The sequence below is a fragment of the Periplaneta americana genome, chromosome 4, assembly GCF_040183065.1.
Source record: "Periplaneta americana isolate PAMFEO1 chromosome 4, P.americana_PAMFEO1_priV1, whole genome shotgun sequence".
Lineage (NCBI taxonomy): Eukaryota > Metazoa > Arthropoda > Insecta > Blattodea > Blattidae > Periplaneta > Periplaneta americana.
The window spans coordinates 129,230,200-129,253,820 of NC_091120.1; the positions used below are offsets into that span (position 1 = coordinate 129,230,200).

The 23,621-nt window shown below is 34.8% G+C and overlaps 1 protein-coding gene across 13 annotated transcripts in view; it reads left to right on the forward strand.

The window, feature by feature from the left end:
• The window catches only part of LOC138698194 (A-kinase anchor protein 9-like), a 630,353-nt gene that overhangs the window by 353,149 nt on the left and 253,583 nt on the right, over nt 1-23,621 (forward strand). For 12 of the 13 annotated variants that reach the window (XM_069823957.1, XM_069823962.1, XM_069823964.1 and 9 more), the window contains 2 exons: nt 14,814-14,918; nt 21,113-21,259. The exons of the other annotated variant lie outside the window; for it this stretch is intronic. In XM_069823957.1, coding sequence (XP_069680058.1) covers nt 14,814-14,918; nt 21,113-21,259 — 252 coding nt within the window. The remainder of the gene's footprint in view (nt 1-14,813; nt 14,919-21,112; nt 21,260-23,621) is intronic. 13 annotated transcript variants of the gene reach the window in all.

Consider the following 23,621-nt stretch of genomic DNA (forward strand, 5'->3'; position numbering starts at 1 on the left):
ATTAAGTAAAGGAGCATAACTTAGTAACAAAATTAATCCCAACCATAATACCAACTTCTTTCTTATATATCATCATGATTGGAGTCACCTTCCAAACTAACAGCACTACACTAGAAAGGGCATAAAATTAAAACAAAAATAATTTTATCGTTAATATTTTACACTAGCCAGTATAGAACCCCTATGAAATTAAATATTGTTTTACTTTATTAAAAAAATATGTAGTGAAGTACAGGATAAGTTTTATACAAGAATTTTCCAACTCAAAAATGTAGCACACCTCAGAATTCTTCTCACTATACTGAACACAGTTGTGTTGGGTGTGTTTGAAATATCAATAATTGTTACTGACAAATTTTCTTTCTTAGAAACATGAGTGTCAACAATGTTTTCAAATTACCAGTGACATCTGTGCACCTTTCTTTCTTAAAAAAAAAAAAAAACTTAAATGATCAGTTTCACAGTACTACTACTATGTATAACAGATTCATTCCCTCATTTTGAATCTTGCGTACACCACTTTTAACACTTGAATATAATTAATTGATGAACTAGATTCATTCCGTTTTATGGTATCATATTTTTTAAATTGACTGAATGTAGAACATAAATGTAGAAGCTTTCAATTTATAAGTATTTAAATATCTAGAAAAATGATATTTCATGTATTATAAATTTATTAAAGTAATTCACATTATTATCCACCTGAAAAAATGTGTATTAAAGCTGGTTTTCAAAGACATCACTTTCTACAGCAGTGCATGTAATAGCCTGAGTGTGAACTGCTTGTGCCACATTGTCTAAGTAGTAGTAATAAATCAAACAAAATTGTGAACAGTGGATCCAGTTGTATTCACAGTTTGTTCTGAATTTTTATGCAATACTTTGTCCATTGTTTCAAGCAGTGTGCATCATTTACAGTATGGTATAATTCTAAACACTTGAGCGAAGTTCACAAGAATTTATGTAATGAAAGTATGAAATGTGATTATTTTCGAAACTATTCAAAATCGAATACATGTATATATAAACTTTTTTATTTACAGTAATATCAGGAATCAGTTCCTAGAGTATTGCATGATCTTCGTGAATCACCCTGTATATATTATACTGTATATTATATATACTGTACCATAGGATCATATGCTGTGACAAAGAGGAAGGCAGAAAATAGAAAAGATTAGCGAATGCTGGGTTTGTAGTGAATGACGTCCTTGGACAGAAAAGTATGAATGAATGAACTATACCATAGACAGTACACAAAGCTATATCACATACCTTGAACAATACTTTGTCGTCATACACTGTTCCAGATTTAGAACTTTTCTGATAAGTAGCATATTCACTTCTGCAGTTACTGTGTCAGCTTCTGTCATGCATTCCACAAGATAGTCACAAAAGAATCTCCTGGACAGTCGCTCATCATTATTATTATTGCATTGAAAAGAAAATGCATAGCTTTATGTAAGAAGATTTTACATAAAGTGTTGCACCATCATTATGCCCCGGATCAAAACATTAGACTGCCTCCCGTGCTTTTTGTCTAAAAAACCCCATTTCAGTTTGGTTGATAGGCTTTCCCCTCTACTCACACTCCCTACCAACAGTGAAGGGGAAGATGCTACTGTCCATCTCACAAACGTTCGACTAATTAACTTTCTACATAGTGACAAATTTTATTTCTGGAAGTGTTTACCGGTACTCTATATTTCGAAAGTCCATACTAAGCGTTTATATAGAATTTTGTTGCTGTTTATATTAACTGGCACATTAAAAAGTTACTGACAACAGAAGATAAATGTTTTCTCCACCGTTAGTTGCTACTCTACAGCATACACACTGGGCCAATCTGCGCTGTGTCGCTCCCCCTGACTTCATAATACAAACTAACATTCCTTAATCTAATTAATTATTAGTTGAAAATATTTTAAGAATGACACTAAAATATACTTTAACATGTAATTGTCAAACAATTGTGACACTGTATTTTATATTCACTTATGTACTTTATTTAATATTTTATTTGCTAGTGTGTATAGCTTGGGGGGGTGAAGGTATAAGAGGTAACAGCTACCAGTCTGTCACTGACGGACTTAGGGCAAGAAGAAGGGGAAAGAAATGCCTTCGCATCCTCTCAACTTGTATGAAATGTCGTTTAGTACACTTTCAGTCTCTCTCTCTTTCTCTTTCTAACAAGTTCATGCAATTTAGAACGTCAGAATACTCTTGACACCCGGAGAATTCTCTGCAAACCTTCTTTTTATTTGTCGTATAGAGTGAGTACATAAGATTCATAAATAAACAACCTTGGTTTTATAGTAAACAAAGAAACATCTGTTCCAATCACACACTTACCAACAAATAAATTTCCACTTACATTGACTGTCAGATTCAACAGAAGATTTAACTCTCAACTCTCATTGAGACTGATTAACTTCACTTGTCTTGTTTTTGTCCTGTTTTATCTGTCTCAGACTTTGAATTTAGCCAGTGTACCAGCACAAGGTACACATGAACTCATACAGCTGTGACAGTAGAGCCACTTAGTGGTAAGGTTGTAAAATAGGTGCTCTGTACTGGTGATGTAGAATTATTACAGTCTAATGCATGAAGTGAATCTCGACTCTTATGGAATGAAACAGATCTTAAAAAGCATTTAATTAAATCATTAAGTTGATAATTTATTACCTTAGATTTTGTTCTAATGTACTTTTCTTTCTATAGTATTTGGTGCCGTTTACGTGGAATATTTAATATCATCAATGTGGTAGTAGAAAATCATCTGGCTGTTTACAAAATTAGTTTTATCTAATTGTAAATTATTCTATTTTTAATAAAATCCTATTTTTTTTTAATATTTTATAACATTCAATTGAAATGCATACATTAAAAATAAAAGTAAACATTTCCTAGAAGTAAAATTGTGTGACTTAGTCGTTGTGTGCATCAGTAAGGTAAATACCATTTTTGTAAAATGCATTTGGAATGCACATTTAGGGGTAAATTGAAATGTGGGATGGCACTAGCTGTCAACAAATTATTTTGTTCCAGTTGTCCATTTTTTTTTTTTTTGTAGGTGATGCATGCTGTGTTAGGTCTACTGCCAGTATATGTTTTCATTTGCTAGTATTTCTGTTACCTTAGGCCAGGTGCACACAGAATCAGACGCGCGACGTGACATTTTGTCTGTTGGTACTTGTTTCCCATTGATTACTTATGATGCGATGCACACAGAATCAGACGCGGCACGACGGTCGTGAGCAGACACAAGGAGACACGAAGAGACAATATCGAATGACTGCTAGAAGTTCGTCATGAGGAGACTGTCTGATCACTGCAGTGTACTGCACATGTGTTAGTAGTGGCTATGATTGCACGCTTTCACTATCTACGAATACTATTGTTGTGTAGTGCACATTATTCATAATGGAGCTGGATGCGGATAAATTAGTTGTTTTAGTACAGGAAAGATACGTTCTGTAGTCTTTGAAACAATATCACGACAATAATGTGATTTCTAAAAAAAATCTGAAAAATTGCAGGTGAGATGAACGCACCAGGTGAATAATAATTAATAATAACACTGCATAACAAATTTTAACTTTTTTTTTTGTTGGGCATGTGATACATGTTTTCTATATAATTTGAGTCTCCTGAATACGAATATGACAATAAAAAATAGTTGTTAGTTACGGTTTTAGAGAAATTTTCGAATTTATATCTATTCAAAATATTCCTTTATATAATGACAATAAGGTTAAATGGATGGATGGATGGATGGATGGATGGAAGCTGCGTGTGTCTACTGTGCAAGAAATCCTGTGAAAGATACCATATCCTATGGTGCACCGAAAGAATGAAATCACTGATTTCATACAGTGAAGACAGCGCCCGTAGGGAAAAGCCCTAAAACTCTTTCTCTTTGCACGAATGTGCGCTTTCTCTTCTTTATTAATAAGGTTAAATATTCACTGTTGAGAAGATTACTGGTACAGCTTTCTTTTTCTGCATTTTATTTTACACTGGGCATCAGATATATCAAGAGTTAAAGTCCAGCAATAGTCTGCTAGCATATTGGTACTCCACTGTCCTTGGATCTTTTTTCCATAGTTGAAATTTCTTGATGAAAACGCTCACCATGCTCATCACTGAAATCGCCACAATTCTCGGGGAAAAAGTCAAGATGGAAGTGAAGGAAGTGAATTTTCAGGGACATGTTACAACCCCTAATTTCATACGCCAACAGTAAATTATTCATTAGTTCTTTATAGTTATCACTTCTACAGTTACCCAGAAAATTTAATACAACTTCCTTGAATGCAATCCAGACGGCTCTCACTTTTTCATACGCCAACAGTAAATTATTCATTAGTTCTTTATAGTTATCACTTCTACAGTTACCCAGAAAATTTAATACAACTTCCTTGAATGCAATCCAGACGGCTCTCACTTTTCCTTCCAACAAAGATTCGAAGTGATTGTCCTTCATTATTTCTCTAATTTGTGGCCCATTCAGAACTCCCTCTTTTATTTTTGAATCATTAATAGTAGCAAATTTTTCCTTGATATGTTTAAATGCTTCAGATTTATGATTCATCCCTTTAACAAAATTCTTCATTAACGCTAACTTAATGTGTAAAGGGGTAAAATTACTTTGCTTTGAGGTACAAGGGGTTGATGTATAATATTTTTTTTCTCTGGCTTTAGTTTTTGTTGTTTTATTTTATAATGCTTATCTTGAGCGCGACTGTCCCATTCGCACAGAAAGCAGCAAAATTTTGTGTAGCCTAATTGCATTCCAAAAAGCAATGCTACAACCTTCAAATCCGCACATATAAACCATTTGTACTTTGAATATTATCATTAAAGCACACTTTAAAGAAATACACGTCTTAGATAGAATACTAACACCACGGAATTCTCCTGGTAAACTGAAGTGATTTCATATGGCGAATCTGTTTCTTCTCCTCCAAATGGAACCGAAAAGGACAATAAAACAATTTCCGCTTCTAGAAGTGGTTTTGACAGGGTGGTCTATTGCAAAATATAAACTACAATAATGTAATTAAAGCTCAGTGAAAGAAATACACATCTCAAGTAAAATCAGGTAAACTCAAGCGAATTCATACCGTGAACTTGTTTCACTTCCTCCAAATAGATTCGTAAAAGGGCAATAAAATAATTTCCGTTTCTACAAGTGCTTCTAACATGGTGGCCTACTTATATAGCGTGGTTCAAAAAGAGCGCCGGTTTTGAAACGGCTGGTAAATTTTCGTTTGTCGGTTGGTGACATTGTTTTGTTTAGCTTCTATTTCCAGGAACATTCCTATTGGTGACTCAGTTTGAATTTCTTGCATTCTCGCATTCTGTGTCTGACAATGGAGCAGTTCACTTGTGTGTAACGTGTGTTAATAGTGAAAACGTTTTATTAGAATGGAGAAAGTTATGCTGCAACTGTCAGGCGACTTCACGCGATTCTAGGGCGTAATGAAGCACCGAATGAATCAACAGTTCGCAGACTTATGAAAAAGTTCTTTGAGACGGGTTCAACAGTAAACCTTAGAAGTCCTGGGTGTCGTTGTTCTGGCTGATCTGAGCAGAACATTGCAGTGGTTCGTGACAGTGTGGCTGTTAGCCCAATGAAATCAATTCGTCGACGTTCCCAACAGTTGGGCTTCAGTATGGAGAATTGTCCAGTATGATCTCAATTACCATCCCTACAAAATTCAGTTGATCCATGAGGAGTTCCCAGATTGCCTCATTTCGCGCAATGCTGATCATCAATGGCCACCAAGGTCATGTGACTTAACTCCTTGTGACTTTTTTCTTTGGGGTCATCTTAAATCATTGGTGTATGCCAGTAAATCCCGAAACATCCATGACTTGAAGGAGGAAATTGGACGAGTTGTCGGCGAAATGGAAGTGGAAACTTGTCATGCAGTCATAGTGAATTTCATGGACAGAGTTCTTGCATGCCAGCGCAGCAGAGGAGGTCATATGTCCGACATCATGTTTCATACATGAAATGGGAAGGTTATATGAACATGTTTATGTATTTTGTTTCTGTTTTTTTGTAGCAATAAACTTCTTAATTTGATATATCAAACCCTGTTCTCTTTTTGAACCACCCTTTACTAATATTTTTTTTTCACATAATGAGTCTTCACATTTGTAAAACAAAATAGTTACACACGAAATGCGGTGAATTTTTTAAAATAAAATGCAAAGAAAATTAATTATATTGTATATCTCGAAAACCCGAAGTGCTTGTTATTTTTGAATTCAGGAGGTCGAAATTAGTAAGAATTTGTTAGTTTTATGTCTGGTGCAATATGATTGTTGACCAGTGTAATTTGTGGTAAGCTTAATTCTCTGCTCTACACTATCACTCATTATTGATTTAATATATTATTTTTCTTTATTGTGAGTCTTGCAGTAGTCATAAACATACAAAATGACGTTTGTGCAGTACATTAGTAGTAGCTATTTAATTTTAAGACTCTTTTTGGGCATATTAAACGTCCTTAGGAAATAATAACCAAATACAATAGAATTTTTCATATAGACAGTCCTCTTTTATTGACGCCATTTTCTAGCCTAGGTCAGTTTTTCAAACCCACACAGCCAGCAAATCAGTTGTTGCAAGCAGACAGTTTTAAGCTGTCGCGAGGCATTGTAAAGCAAAACGTAGCGTCGCATCGCGTCTGATTCTGTGTGCACCCAGCCTTAGTTTTTAATTGTATTCTCATTATGCTGCTTTTGTATTGACAATTTATTGTCAATGTAGATATTCAAATATAGGAGTGAATAATGGTGACAGATTTTGTTTTAAATATTATTTGGTAAAACACTCGTTCATACTCTCAGCTTTAACTATATATGTTTTAGTATGTACGAAAAAGAGGAATGCACATAGAAGTTTGACTGTGTTGCAATAGAAACATGTGGCAGTGTTCATGTCAATTGAAATTGTTCACTTTCTCACGTAGTTTCTCTAACTCCATTGAAGGATGGGAATGAGGAGAGAAATTTAAGTAGGATTTCCATTATTAAATATTATTCAAATTTGAACTTCCTAAATGGAATTGATCAGAAATAGTGTGGACATTACAATATCCAGGATTAGTTCTTGTTGTATAAAAACTTCAGATTTGCAGTAAAATATGGGTCATCCAATGAATATATGGTAAATTTAGTAATAGACAAAGTTTATACACGTTTAAGATGTCCTCTGAATATCATGGAAAGCACATGCACCATACATAAATGTGCATTGCATGTCTACATTGAATACATTGCATGCAGTGCATATAATGCAGTAAATCGAATGAATCATGGTCGTGAATTGAACAACGACAGAGTGATGTCTTATGTTTGCCCTAAACTTCTGAGTGAATAATCTATTCCATTTTGTTGATCATAATTACCAAGTTATGTTAAAAATGCATTGTTTACTACATTCTGGGTTGCTATTGAAGTTTTGATAAAATTGCATGTAAATTCAGAATCTTGTTAATTTTCAAATAACATCTCATGGTTTTATCATGTTATACAAATGACTCAGAAATATCTGTTTATGTAACATTTTATGTAACCCATAATCTATGAGGGATTATGAAAAATCTGAAGTAAAATATATTAATACATAACCGAGATGCAGATACAGGGTGGCACACGAAATGTCATACATTGAAAATATCTAATAAAACGTTTCATTTTTGGTTCAGAACTTTCAAATTTTGTGACGAGTAGCCTTAGTTCACGCATGGTTCAGTAGAAGGCAGCATTTGTCAATGTCGTGCATGCGCAGTGCCACCTGCTGAGATTTGTGAAACATGACAGACAAGGGCCGGTTGACACTTGAACAGAAAGTGAAGACGGTGTTATTTTACGCGGAAACAAAGAGTTTAGCTGTGATGTACGAGCGAGATGGGCTCCCTGCAGACAGACAGTGTAGAGATTAGCCAAAAAATTTTTAACTGATGGCAGTGTTTTAGAGAAGAAACGACCATGTGCTGCCACATGACTGGAAATCGCACCCCACACACCCACTTTTTCACCATAATTTTCAATCTCGTGCACAATATTACGAGCTTCTCTCGCCCAAAACCTGCATTCTGCTTGTCAGATAAACATACATCTTATCGAAGAACCACGTGTTATGAATCATGCCATCATCTTCTGCAAAAGCCCAAGCAGCAAACTGTACTTGCCGTTCCTTGTCATTTGCTGTTAGTTTATACAGCACTGCAATTTTGTATGGGAATAATTTCAGATCAGCATGAAGTATCCTCTGAAGAGAACGACTGAGGTGCCCAAATGATGGATTTAGCAGGACTTCGTGTCAAAGCCACTCTCACCACCTCAATACGGGCTGTGGTGGCACGCAGTCGTTTCTTCTCTAAAACACTGCCAATAGTTTCAAATTTTTCGGCTAATCTGTACACTGTCTGTCTGCAGGGAGCCAACCTCGTATGAAACTAAACACGAAAATATTCCTGAGTCACGGCTACACTCTTTGTTTCCGTGTAAAACAACACCGTCTTCACTTTCTGTTAGAGCGTCAACCAGCCCTTGTCCGCCATGTTTCACAAATCTTAGCTGTTGGCACTGCACATGCGTAACATTGACAAATGCTGCCTTCTACTGAACCATGCATGAACTAAGTCTACTCGTCACAAAATTTTAAAGTTCTAAACCCAAAATTAAACGTTTTATTAGATATTTTCAGTGTATGACTTTTCATGCGCCACGTTGTAGTTTTTTAAAGAAAAAAGAGAGATTAAAGAAATATGTAATAGCTCATCATTTCAGATGATGATGATGATGATGATGATGATGATGATGATGATAATAATCATAATCATAAATGGAGAGTTTTCCTTCATATTCTTTACAATATCCAGGATGAGTCAGACCTAAGGGTCTAGCACTTCTGTAGTTTCTTAGCATAACTGCTTAGCAAACAGATCAGCAGCTCTCACAGATAACATTCTTGCTATCTCACAGCACTATAGTCTGGAGGGTGCTCTTTCGGGTAACTGAATTATTTATTTAAGGAAATGGAGAGAATTTTACCTCAATTTCAGAGCAGTTACTCAAATGTCCTCCATTACATTCTGTACACATGGTGCAATGATGTATGAAGTTTTGAGATACTTGCTGATTTCATAATCACTAATATTGCATATTAGGCTTTCTCAACATTTCTTCTTATCAGGAATGGAACCTGTTTCTCGCCACTTATTAAATAATTAATTTAACAACACAATGTTTTGAAGATTGTGTAGTCTCAGAAAAAACACCATTGAAACTTGCATAAACACAATTTACAGTTTCTTTATCAGTAAATAGGTAATAATGGGAAGAGTGCGTTGCAATACTGTGTATCTAATAATGTTTAAAATACGTATTCATCAGTAGATTTTAGACAGGTGATTAACTGAAATTAACTGAGATTGATAATATAAAGTGCAAGTGTGGTGCAATAATTGATAAGGAAAATTAACGCATTGTGTCCTGTGCAGACCTTAGACCGAAGTTGCCAGCATTCTTACTGAACTGCAAGATTGCTGTGTGACAATTAGTTCTTTGAGTTTCCCTGACCGTATGTACAGAATGTCCCACAATAAATAAATAATTTTCTACATCTTTTCACATGTATTTCAGAACTGGTCAATTTAAATTGAAAAAGCGTAATTTGTATTTCAGGTTAATCAATTTAATTTCAGAAAGCATCATTTGTATTTCAGATTAATCAATTTAATTTGAGAAAGTGTCCTTTATATTTCAGAAAACATCATTTGTATTTCAGAAAACAACATTTGTATTTCAGAATAAAAGTAATTTGCATTTCAGAAGTATGAACCCACAATTTGCTATTTTCAAGATCTGTTTTATTAGTTGGTTATTTAACAATGCTGTATCAACTACTAGGTTATTTAGAATCGATGAGATTGGTGATAGTGAGGTAGTATTTGGCGAGATGAGGCCGAGGATTCGCCATAGATTACCTGACATTCGCCTTATGGTTGGGAAAAACCTCGGAAAAAACCCAACCAGGTAATCAGCCAAAGCGAGAATCTAATCCATGCCCAAGCGCAACTTCAGACTGGGAGGCAAGTGCCTCAGGCGACTGAACTACACCGGTGGCTTAAGATCTGTTCAGTGTAAAAAATGTCATTGTGGTGCTTCATTGGATTGTAGTACCAGGTATTTCAATAGAATAATTTTATAAAGTTTGAAGTTTTTTTTTTTCCTCAAATGGGGTGTTATTCTTGAAAAGGTATTTGGAAGTGCAATCTCTACAAATTTAAACATTAATGTGTTAAAAAAAAAATTAGTGCCTGTATTAAAATGTTATTTCATAATGCAGTTATCTGAAATACAATTGATGTTCTCTGAAATACATATGACAACTGAAATACAACTGACCCTTTCTGAAATAAAATGGACTGAACTGAAATACAACTGACCCTTTCTGAAATACAATTGACTTTACTGAAATACAATTGACTCAATTGATATACAATTGATGCTTTCTGAAATACATTTGACTTACCGTATCTGATATTCAAATGTTGTTTTCTGAAATACATTTCATTTATCTGATATACAAATGATGCATTCTGAAATACATCTGGAAAAGGTGTAGTTACGTGAAAGATCACATACGAGACGGTAGTGCTATGAGATACTTTAGTGTTGAGAGATGGTAGGAGTGCCAGTCCCCGAGGTTTGACTCTCTGTTTATAACAATATGCAGAAAGAAATGTGACAATAATTGTATTTCGTATTTTTTACTTCTTATGTAATCAAGATCATTTATTTCTTTCCGTCCTAGTTATATACGTTATTCATTTGTTGTTTCTGCCAATATGCCCATGTGAAGCACATTAGATATTCAGTCAGGGAAAATTTCATACTGAACAAAAGAGTTGTAAAAAAATAATGTATACTTATCACTGTATATATTATGAGTATAATCTCACTAAATTCTATTATGCATACTATTATTTAATCATTCTCTTTCACTATGTATTTTTCTATGTATTGTTTATAAATGATTTTATCTCTGAAGCTTGGCCACCCCTCTAATGAATTATTTAAGATTTTGGAAAATTAGTTGCATGAGATCTGGAACAAAGAGTAGATTATTGGCTGCATTTTTTTTTTTTTTGTGACCTACGTTTTCTTACCTATATTTCTCAAATACAAGCCAGTAATCTGATCTCTCGTTTGCATGCTGCAACTAACATGCATGTTGGCTGTTATGAGTAGAATATTTGCCTGTCACTTAAGTATCTCATATAAGTTGGAGTAATTGTCCAGTTTATTGCATTTTAATATAGTTTGTATTTATTTATTGATGTGTTTTTAGATTTACTAGATGTAGAAAGAAAAAGCTATTATATCATTACATTTCATGGCAGCATTTAGGTATAATGAAGGAAAAAACAGGAAGAGTAGCTTTTCTGAAGAAACCCACCTCACAGCCTCTTCTTTCGGCACAAATCAATCACATGTGATCTGCCATTAGGTTATACCTTTATTGAAACTGACTGTTGCATACCATCTCTCTGGGATGTAAGGTGGAACAGATGAGGATACCCAGAGAGATGATCTGAAAGATTGTAGTTAGGAATCACTTGACACACATGTGCATAAAATAGTGGTGATCTTAATTATTCCATAGAATTTATAATGTATTTGTGTCATTTGCATGGTACAGTGTGTTCGCAGGAAACAGGTTTTGCTCAGGTATTTTTCCATCGGTCTTTTACTGTTATAGATTGAACATAATTACCTACAAAATACGTAGTGTGTACATTTGCCTGGTTCGAGCATGGGGAAGGTTTTGTGTTGCATAGTATGCACAGATAACACAGGACGAAGGGATGTCAGGGTTAGAGTATAAGTATATACTCACTTCCATTCAGTGCAGTTTAGTTCGTGACAATGCAGTACATAATAGAACACCTACTCTTTTTTTATGACGTATATTACCACCACATTATCATAATCATCCTATCACATCATCGGGGTAATGTAACTCTGCCTTCTAGGTGCCCCAACCTCAGAAGTGGGGTTACAATTAAGCCACAGCCAGGAGAGAAGACCAGAAATGTCGAAAAGACAACCTGGTGGCATTGGATAAAAAAAAAAATATTACCGAAAAATCATACGAAAAGTGTTGTGCTGTATTTCTACCAATGCAGCCTGATGTTGAACAACCATCTGATTTAACATTCCAGAACTTAGAGAAAAAAATTGAGAAATTGGCACATTCGAAATAAAAAAAAAAATGTCGCATAAATCATATTCTAACTGAAGTAAAACTCAGTGACATAGGTTATATGCTAGTACAGTCTTCCACAAAATTATTAAGAAAGTTAGCTTAACAGACAGGTGTACCCCAGACATCAGCTTGGGAAGTAACAAGATTGTTAAAACTAAAGCCTTATAACAAAACAGTCATTCATAAATTGAATGAAATGGATCATGTGCCTAGTGTTCAAGTCTGTTGGAGATGAAATCCAGCATGTGTCTAGAAATCTTTTCAAAAGATGAAATGTACATTAGAGAAGATAGTCAACAGTTCCAACACTTGTTATGAGGTAAGCCAATAAATTAAATCTATAATGTCGCGAGATTTTATTACCAAAAGTTGACATTCTGAATCAGTGCAAGCAGACTTTTACTTGCCCTTGTCACTTTTAAAACTGTGCTGTAGTGAGCAAAACCTGTATCCTGGTGTACATACATTACCATTTGTTTACTTTCTCATACAGGGTACCAACGAAGTACTGGTATCATGATTCTGCAAATTGTTAGGAATTATTATAATGCAGTATATTTCAAGATTTTCTTGGGAATACAAAATTTCAGCAAGCATGAACCAAGGATAGTGGGTTTTGATATATGTCTTCCTGACTGCTGACCTTGTCTCCTTAACTGGCGGACAAATTATGTTTACATTCAATACTTACTTGTCAATTAATTCAAGACGTAAAATAACAGTAACATTTTTACACGAAAATTGAATGTAGTATATTTGAAGAACTTGAGCCAAAATAGCATAGATTGGAATGGTTACAACATTGTTGTACAAAAATTGGAGAAATTACTTTTGGATTGGAATTAAAATAAAGATATGTTTTATTATTATATTTTGCACCACTGGACAAATATTCCAATTCAAAGAAATAATTCTCTCAGCAATAACTTACGTTTATTGGTCAGTGTATTGCAAGTTGCAATATTGAACAATTTACTTATTAAAGTTTTGATTTAATTACGAAATTCTTCATTTTTATTGTGATTGCATGATTGTTTGTATTAATGTGTTTCTGTTCACAAATTCTTTTAATTTCAAGTCAAACTTTAAAATCTACTTAATTAACATTTTCATAATTCAAAGAGTATTATAGTAGTAAATTATTGTAAATACTAATAACTGCTGTGTAAGTAAAGATTAGTTGATTAATGTAGTACTGCACCTAAAAGTTGATTTCAAAACTTGACAAATATCTGTTTTTTTTTTCTCCATTCTATCTGTTTTGTCATCACAGTGCATACAGGTCTCATGATTAGGCAGTAAATTTGCACACGAAAATCGTTACACATATAGTATAATATGTAAATTTGCTTCAGATTGTAAACAGTCATTTTTGTTGAACTGTCATGCAATATGTGGTTCAGAATGCAAGTTTGTTTTAAACGGATTTATTGATTTTATTGTCAGCTTTCATAATAATATTATCCCTATAGAATATTGTCCTGGCATATTCTGCAGAAAGTTTCACTTCTGGACTCGAAAACTGCTCATAAAAGTTTTACAGTTCTTCTACATTCCATTATATTTGTGAAATTAACCAGATATGTGATATAAATGTAGCTGAGGAACTTCTTTGCAAATCTAAACTTAATATTAAAAATTAAAAAGAATATACATAAATATATTTACAGTATTAAACTTTGTAACAATGTTGATGCAGCATTGCCATAATTCCGTCTTAGCTGCAAGAAGTAATCTTTCCACAAAATGAACATTGTAAACATATTTTGTAGTATTTAATTTATTAATGTGTAAGTCCTGAAACTATGCAAACTATATGTGGTCTGTTTCTTATTCCCTTTGTATTTTTCTCTTTTTAGTAAATAAATTTTGCTATCCTGAAGTTGTCTCACACCATTTTTAATGATGACACGAATTATTTTACTAGTACAGAAATTCAAGACAGTTTTTTTTAACTTGAAATTTATAATTCAGATCGTCAGTAGCTTTTTATAAAAATTTACGAACATGTACAGTGTGTATCATTCATACATTACCTTTGTTTGCCTTTAATGTTAAACTTTATTCCAGTAAGTAATAAAGTGCCATTATATTTGATACAGGATAATTTCATCGTACATTTACATGGTTGCCATAACATGTAAACCTATCATGGTTGCCATAACATGTACATGTTCTTGAAAAATTGTTTAAAATTTGGATTTTAGACATTATATTTAATTGATATTTTATGTAATGTACGAGATAAATGCTTGTTTTTCATAGCCTGTCTCCCTCTGTCTATTAATTTCCTTTGACTGTGGTAATTGGCTGGAAGCCAGAACCTCTCACCAATCCTTTGTCACTTACTTAATAAAATTATAAAAGAATCAGATTTAATAAATTCTTTAGGTCATTTATTTTTCACATGTTTGCATTAATAAATTTAATAGTCTGTCTTAATTTATATATTATTATTATTATTATTATTATTATTATTATTATTATTATTATTATGCCAATTTATTTTTATTAGGTAGAAGCACTGGAGAGGCAAATAAAAGAAACAACTACTTTCCATAAGGAATCTGATCTGAAGAAAGAAGAACTGGAAACAGAACTGAAAGCTGCTGTCGACAAGGTATTCGTCTGGGATATTAATTTTTTAATCAAATGCATTTGCTTACAATGTTTATAGAATTATGAATTAAGTGAACAGAAATAATATTATCTTTATTTTTGAAATGAAGTAGATCTGAAAGTTGTAGTTTATTATTAATAGCTGTAATATCTGAATAGAAAAAAATGCAGTTAAATGACACATTATTATTATTATTATTATTATTATTATTATTATCTGACTTCTCTACTATAGTAACTGTTCGTAAGTAAAGGGGTCTTTGAACCTTCATATTTGTCTCAGCCTTTCTCATTTCCATCATGAGATTTGTTTCAAAGGACATTGTTAGTGGGGGGGATTAATTCTGGTGACACATTAATTTGGTATTTTAATTTTTCAACTTCTTGAATAAAACTGTCTTGTGTTTTCAGTTTCCTGGGTGAGTGAGTATAATTCATCCACTAGCTGTTGTTTGGCAGCTAATTTTGAATTTTTCATAAAGTATAAAGTTGTTTTTATTTATTTCCAATTGCAAGGGAGGATTATCAGTTAGTAATTATTGGATTTTATTGCTCCTGTTATGAGTCGCAGTGCTTGATTTTGCACTGGTTATAACTAGTTTATAGTATACTGAGGTGGAATTACCAATATCTCACAGTTGTATAGTAAGATGAGTTTGATAAAATGTCTTGTCGATTATATTGAAGGTACTTCTTGAATTATCTCACTTGATGCACTTCCTAATGTTTAAGCAGTGTGAATCTTTTCCTTGGCTTGTCAGAAGTAGCTTTAACATGCTGTTTCAAGCCAAATTGGATGCCAAGATATTTTGTACTATAACTACTGAAGCTTTCCTGGCGACGTGATAATTCGAAATTTTCTCGGGCTTCCAGCCAGGTCATAAGTTGGTGATCCACCGACATTTTGAGGATGTTCATCTTCCTCATCTTCAGGGTTAAATGTCGTCTAGGGGTACCCAGCTCCTTAATTTATAGTGCCAGAGGGAGGGGTCAGCTAAGGAGCTGTGCGCTGATTGGCTCTTATTAGTGCGGACCGCGGCGTGAACGCGGCCGATGTGTCGTCTTGCTTTGTGCTTTTCAGCTGATTGACCGCGGGTCTCATGATGGGCTCGGCAGACGAGTTCTTATGTGTCCTCCGCTGATGACGGCCCGTCATCTGAGCGTTGAGAAATTTAATAGCCGGTGCCCACGCCGCGCTTAGTTGGAGACCCGAGTCCCGATTCAGGTTACCGCGTTCCGCTGCTATGGCCAAGGTTTCCTTTACTCTTCTATCCCAGTAGCCCGAACACTTCGCCAGGACCTCGGTGTTATTAAAATTAGCCCTATGGCTTTTTTCAATACAGTGTTCAGCCAATCCGGATTTTTCGGGCTGCATTAATCTGATGCTTCTTTGATGTTCTGAAAGACGCGTAGTTATTGTGCGTCCCGTCTGTCCAATGTAAGCAGCCTCACATTCACACAGAATGCGGTAGATACTCCGAGGCCTAGATCGTCTTTTACTGATCTGACCTTTGTGGATTGTTTTTATTCCATGCTTGTAGAGTAGTCTGCTTATCTTTCCCGACAGCCTCCCTGTGAATGGTAGACAGGCTATGGCTGGTTTTTCCACTTCTTGTGAGTCCGTGATGGGCTGCTGCTGCTGCTTCTTGTGTCTTGCTCTATTCAAAGAGGTCGTGATGTCTTTAGCTAAATATCCATTCTGCTGGAGGGTGAGTTTCAAGTGTTGAAATTCAGTGTCTAATTGCTCCGGGTCCGATATAGAGACTGCTGTATGGGCCAGTGTGTTTAGTATGCCCATCCGCTGAGCTTTGTGATGGAAACTATAGTTTCAGTGGATGGGCATACTAAACACACTGGCCCATAGAGCAGTCTCTATATCGGACCCGGAGCAATTAGTTTCCATCACAAAGCTCAGCGTGATGGGCATACTAAACACACTGGCCCATAGAGCAGTCTCTATATCGGACCTGGAGCAATTAGTATTCCAATCAATTTCATTCATTTTTGTACAAAATTTACTAAAATCATAATGAGAGAAAATTTTGTATATCAGATTTTTTTTTTGTGACTGACTATTCCTAGTTCCAAGTGACGAACATGCACAAACTGCCAAATGATCAGAATAATAGAAGTGTTTCACTGTAATTGTACAATTATCTACTAAAATATTTTAAAGTAATTATCCAATAGTCTTCAAATACTGTTTCAGATGTTATGAAATGTCATTTCAATTACACGTTTTTCTCTCATATGCGTTTATATAGGCCCCATAAAAATGTAGAAATGAAGTTATGTTACTGGAAGTTTATATTTTTTTCTTGGACTTAAAAACATTTTATTTTATTTTATGGTACAGTCACGGAAGAAAAATCTGGCCGATGAACAGCAAAACTCGTAAGGTTACTTACGCCGGTTTTGTTGTGATTATCACAGTACAGAGTGTCTAAGGGGGATACTGTTTACTTCCCCTCGAAGTTACTGGGCTAGGAGAGAAAGGCTTTCGTACTGTTTCTGTTCACATTCTATAAGGTTGAAACTCTCGTGTTTTTGTCGGTACACAGAAATTTGTTATATTATTGTTTTTACCATTGCGGGTATGAGAATGTTACTGATTTCATTATCAACTCCTCTGTTCGCCTCTCTTTACTCTACAGACATACTTAATTTATTTATGGTTTATTTTTACTTTAATATCTTCCTGGCAAAACAGACGACGAAGAGTAAACAAAATTGAGATAGATACAATACATACGAACTTAGTGCTAATATGATATAGAATTGAACAGTCAGATAAAGTAGAATAAATATAAATGTATTAAGGTAATGCAATACAAATTATATAAGTGAACATTCAGATAAATTGAAATAAATAAATACATATAAATTAATTTCGATAAACAATTAATAATAATTAGGGGGAAGAGAAACATAAATAGATTTGTTAGTTCGAAATAATTTTTGTGCAATTTAGGAAATCGTTTGATTATATAAGTGGTTCTAGTAGTTTACTAGAACTTATTTAGTTATTCTATTTTTAAACCTACAGTGTTTATTTTTGTTCTAAAACAAAAAGAAAAGATAAATATACATTCCTGAAGTAAAATAATTAATACTGAATGTTCTTTTTATTACAAATTAAAATGTTCTTCTATCTAGGTAGCTTCAGTGGTATACAACAGTTTTCTTCTGGACTTAATAACCAGTCCATAAACCATTGGCATTGATCACTGCATCCATTCTTCTACTTACAGAAATAACAAGGCTTTGGATATAGGCCTACTGTATTTATCTGACAATGCAACATCATCCCAAACATCTGTAATGAGATCCCACAATTCGTCTGCATTTCTAGGACACCGACTCTGTAGTTACATATTAACATCGCGTTACACTTCCGTACACACATTTTCTATGGAATTTAAGTCAGGACTTTTTGGTACCCATGGAATCTCTCGACAGCGTCCCTATGAATGTTGAATCACCGCTGCACGGCGACGCATGTGTGTACTGAAGACAAGTCATGTTGGAATTTTATTTTTTTCGGGCTTAAACACACGAACACTAGGTAGCATCACATTTTCCAGTAGACTATATTGGTGTAGGCTACTGATGCTCATTCATATGCCCATGAATCTTCCATAGCGCACCGTCACCATAACCAGAAATCCATACCACACCGACATGGACAAACAAACACTGCGTTGTCTTTGGACTACATATTCAGGGTCAAATCTCTTGGATTGTTTCGGTCGATATACTTGCACTGGATCTTTGCTGTAGTTTATAAACACGTCGTCCGAAAAGATGACCTCTTTCTATGAATAGTAGTAATGGATTTGGAAAAATGTGACACGATCAATTCGATGGTCTTCAGTCAGAACTTCCTTCACCGCTGTTCTTCTCGGCACAGTATTGGCACTATTGAGCCTTTTACATAGCCGTTCTGTTGGAAGCAGAAAATTCCGTCCCAGCCACAAGCATTTTAGAAATATGAAATGAAAACGCCTCGAACATTCTATTAACATAAGACCTTGTTGTGGTGTTAATGCTTTGGATCTTCCGCTACCAGGTTTACGAGTTATGTATCCCTGCTCTTAATATTGCGCCCATCACCTGGGCGCTGTTCTAGTCGCAACTCCATAGTGTTCTTCAGCTGTGCCGCACTAAATCCGCCTTACTCGATCAGTGCAATTATTTTGGCTTTGACGTCCATATCTATCGAACTGAAATACTTACGATGATTTTCGAAATGGCTGTGGCTATTTATAGACAAAATCTGTTAGTAGGGCGGGAAAGGGTCACGTGCCTAGGACTCTAGAAAGAACACGAAATATACAGTAGTCATAAACCATAAAAATTGTATGCATTTAGAGTGAAGAGAGACGAACAGAGGGGATGAAAATAACTTTAACAACATTCCTCATACCCGCAATGGCAAAACCAATGGAAAACAATTTTCTGTATGTCGACTAAAACACAACAAACGTTGCAATTATACACATAGGCTCAGTGTCAGATTTAGGCCTAGGCAACCTAGGCAGTTGCGACAATTTCCAGGGGGGCAGCATTTTCTCTCTCTCTTTCTCTTCCTTTTTCATTTTCATTTTACAGTGAAATGTATTTTTAAAACACTTGCTGGTAAATCTTTTCTGAAGTTTCTTCTTGAACACCTTGTGGAATTCAGATATTGTTTTGTTATCGCATTGTCGCGGTCGTGGCAAGAGTGAAAGGAAAGAGTGCAGCTGCATAGTTATATAAGTATAATAGCTGCTGTAATGCCAGTATCACGTTATTATTCTATGAAACAGCTTAAATTTAACTGCTTGTATGAAAAAGAATGCATTGTTGAAAAACAAATTGAATGTGTGTTTATTAGCTATTTATCGCTATGAATAGTAACCACAACTCTCAGTTACATTCACAATATAATAGCCTATATCGTGAACAATACTATTTAATCACTTTCCAGCATGTGCACTGTATAGTTCGATATGAAAGATTTATTCCGCAAAGAGTTGGAGTTTGTTTTTCAATTTACTTTATATTTCCTATCGAAGTAAGAAATATTCGTAATAATTATACCACCAACAAAAACAGTGCTTAAAAATAAACCACAGCCTGCCCTTCAAAAATTAATTTTGTTTCAACAATGAATAAGTTTGATTTATGTTTCTTTGCATCGAGTCTGATGTGCTTCGTCAGATCGACTTTGATAATACCATCATTGCTTTCTCTGTAGAGAAAGTTCGGAGGAAATCTTTACAATTCACAAGTAAGATGCATGTATTTTGATTCCAGTAATTTATTGTTTTCTGAATTGTAACATTTCATTTAAAAATAACTTTAACTAAACATCACCTGTATAATAGCTGCCCATAAACTGTTTGTGGGAGATGGGGTCGGCAAATTCTAGCACTGCCTAGGGGCGGCACTATACCTAACTCCGGCCCTGCATTACTGTAGGATGTAAATAAAACCGTTCCAAAGGCCAGTGTCTCGTAGAGCAACAGCTACGAGGGGAAGGCAATACTAGTAGTATCCCTATTAGACACTCTGTACAGAAAACAGTCCGAAAGCCTGTCTCTCCTAACTCAGCAACTTCGAGGGGAAGTAAGCAGTATCCCTCTTAGACACTCTGTACTGTGATAATCACAACAAAACCGGCATAAGTAACATTGCGAGTTTTGCTGCTCATCGGCCAGTTTTTTCTTCCGTGACTACATTACTATTTTATACTATGTCGTATGTGGGAATGTCAGATTCCTTTCTTTATATTTCAGAGTAATTCACTCCCATTGGTCCACACCTGTGGAGTAATGGTCAGCACGTCTGGCCACGAAACCAGATGGCCCAGGTTCGATTCCCAGTCGGGACAAGTTACCTGGTTGAGGTTTGTTCGGGGTTTTCCCTCAACCCAATAAGAGCAAATGCTGGGTAACTTTCGGTGTTGGACCCCGTACTCATTTCACCAACATTATCACCTTCATCTCATTCAGACGCTAAATAACCTAAGATTTTGATAAAGCGTCATAAAATAACCTACTAAAACAAAAATTCACTCCCATTCTCTCACTTTATTCACTAGTATACTTACGCAAGTGTGTGTGTAATTCCATGCACAGCTGTGTTATATTTCATACAATATTTACGCGTATATGATAAATACTGAGGTAAGATTTGTATTTATAATTACAGATTTGGGTATTGCGAGATATAATTGGAGAGTTGGAGGCCCAAGTTGAAATGAAAACACAGAATGAGGTTACATTAGAGGAACAGCTGCGTGAACTTCATGTGATTCTGGAACAACAGAGCAGAACTCATCAGGAACTGGCAGAGGAGGTCTGATTTGAAGCTGTGTACTTTTAGATCAATAATTGAAGTAGTACCTAGTACACATTTTTAAATACGAGTACTTCATATTTTCTATAAAAGTATGTCGTATCAGTAGTATGATGATTAATCTGAGAGTAATCCTGTCTAAAAATATCATAATTAGTTTTCAATCTGTTTACTATAAATAATGCATTGGAAGTACGATTCAATGCATGTCCAACAGGAAATTACATTTTCAAGCTTGAGAGATTTCTTGATACTATGTTTGTCAGTTGCCTGGTCTTTCTTCCATCTTGCTAGCCTGCTGTAAATTACCTTTCTGTGCGAAATGGTCAATTTGTTAATGAAGGATGATGTAAATATAATGTCTTTATGAATGTTAAAAGACTACAAGTAGGTAACAGAAAAGTTTTCAGTTGCAAACAAATGTTAAAATATCGTTCTTAATTTACAGTACTTGTAGTGATATGAGTTTTTATGCTTTCACGATGATTGTATTCAAGAGCTGACTTCTGGGTATTCCATGTGTCTTGGAACTTAACATTTCCAATGTTTCGGAACTACATATAGGCTCCATCATCAGGGCAAATAGGTACAAGCTGAAAGATCACCTACTCTGTTGGGCCTATTAAGATTGACTACTTCATACAGCTAAGCCTATTTTCTTTTTATTACGTGAAATTGAATCTAAATTCCTGTGTATGAACTGTTTTCTCTTTCTAAATAACGATAAATTGTATGTCAATGAAGCACAAAATGGTAATAATTTTTCCCTTCCCTGCAGTTGATTTTGATTATTTAAATGTTACAAGATAGTGAATAAGCAGAAATAGAATTTCATAACATTTAGGGCTTTCAGTAAAGATACAGAAAATATTTATACACACACACGCACGCACGCACGCACGCACGCACACCCTCCCCGCTCTCTCTCTCCCCTCTCTCTCTCTCTCTGTCTGTCTGTCTCTCTGTCTGTCTCTCTCTCTGTCTCTGTCTGTCTGTCGGTCTCTCTCCCCCTCCCCTCTCCCCCTCCCCTCTCCCCCTTCCCCTCTCCACCCTCCCCCTCCCCCCTCTCTCTCTCAGATTTTTGCTCTATTAAATAACTTAAATAATGATACAGCAAATAATAAAATCTTCTATATGTATTTATATTTCTTTCTTTCGAAAATGTAAGAGTTCATAATCCCCTATGTATGGCTGCCATAGGATGAATAAATGTGTTTTTTCCTACTACTGAAAAGTTGTATATTTTCAACATAGGAGTTATTGCAGGAACAACGACGATATATATATATATATTTCATGAAAGGCATTAATGGTAAAAATGTTAGTAATAATTTAGTATCACTTGGAAGTCATTCCAAGGTAATCCTATAATTTTCTCTTGCCAGATTTCTTTTCCTTGCATGTCTTTCTCCATGTCATAAAAATGTTGTTTAATTCTTCATTAAGTGTACAGTTATAAACCTGCGCCAATCATTCATTGCACTTGCATTTGTAAATTGAAATTGGAATGCTCCACACATGACCAGCATGGTGTGCCTTACAACTCGTGATGCCACAAGGATCAATAACCCCACCTCCTTTATGCCACTCCAGTTATTAATATCAATTGCAGTAACAATTAATAGAAGCTCATACTAATATACTCTCATAATTCTATTTATTAAGTAATTAAGACTTTCTACCAAATTCCTGAGATTTTTTAAAAAGTACTCCTATATGTATAATAGGACATATTGAAAAAAAGAGAAACAGCATCGCCTTCAATATCATCACAATATGAAGTACTAGAGAAATGTTATGTTAACCGCTTTAGATTTTTATGCCCCTATACTTAAATTAACAGGCGCCAATATTGTATTAATGAGGAAGCTTGTAAGATTTGTATTTTCACTGTTGTTACATTCGAAATATGAAAGAATAGCATTAACAAGTTATTGAAAGTGTTGTAAGAGGTTTTTTCCTAGAAAGAAAATGGTCCTTCTAGTACAAAAGCAAGCTCACATTGACAAAGATAGGTAAATATTTTAATAGGGGTACTTTCTGTAGGTATTTGTGTTTTTAATGTTGTTGTTGTTGTTGTTTTCTAATGCCAGGAGTTTGACAATAAAGTCATTTGACCTCTTGCACTCCTATATTTTTCAAAGATATTATCATGACCAGCCACTGAAGCACAGATTTTGAGGTGTTCCGAATCCATTTCTTGGTTTGAGTTGCACAATGGGCAGTTAGGGGACTGATATATTCCAATTCTATGCATGTATTTTGCCAAACAATCATGGCCTGTTGCCAATCTAAATGCAGCTACAGACGATTTTCGTGGTAAATCGGGAATTAACTGTGGATTTTGATGCAGAGAGTTCCA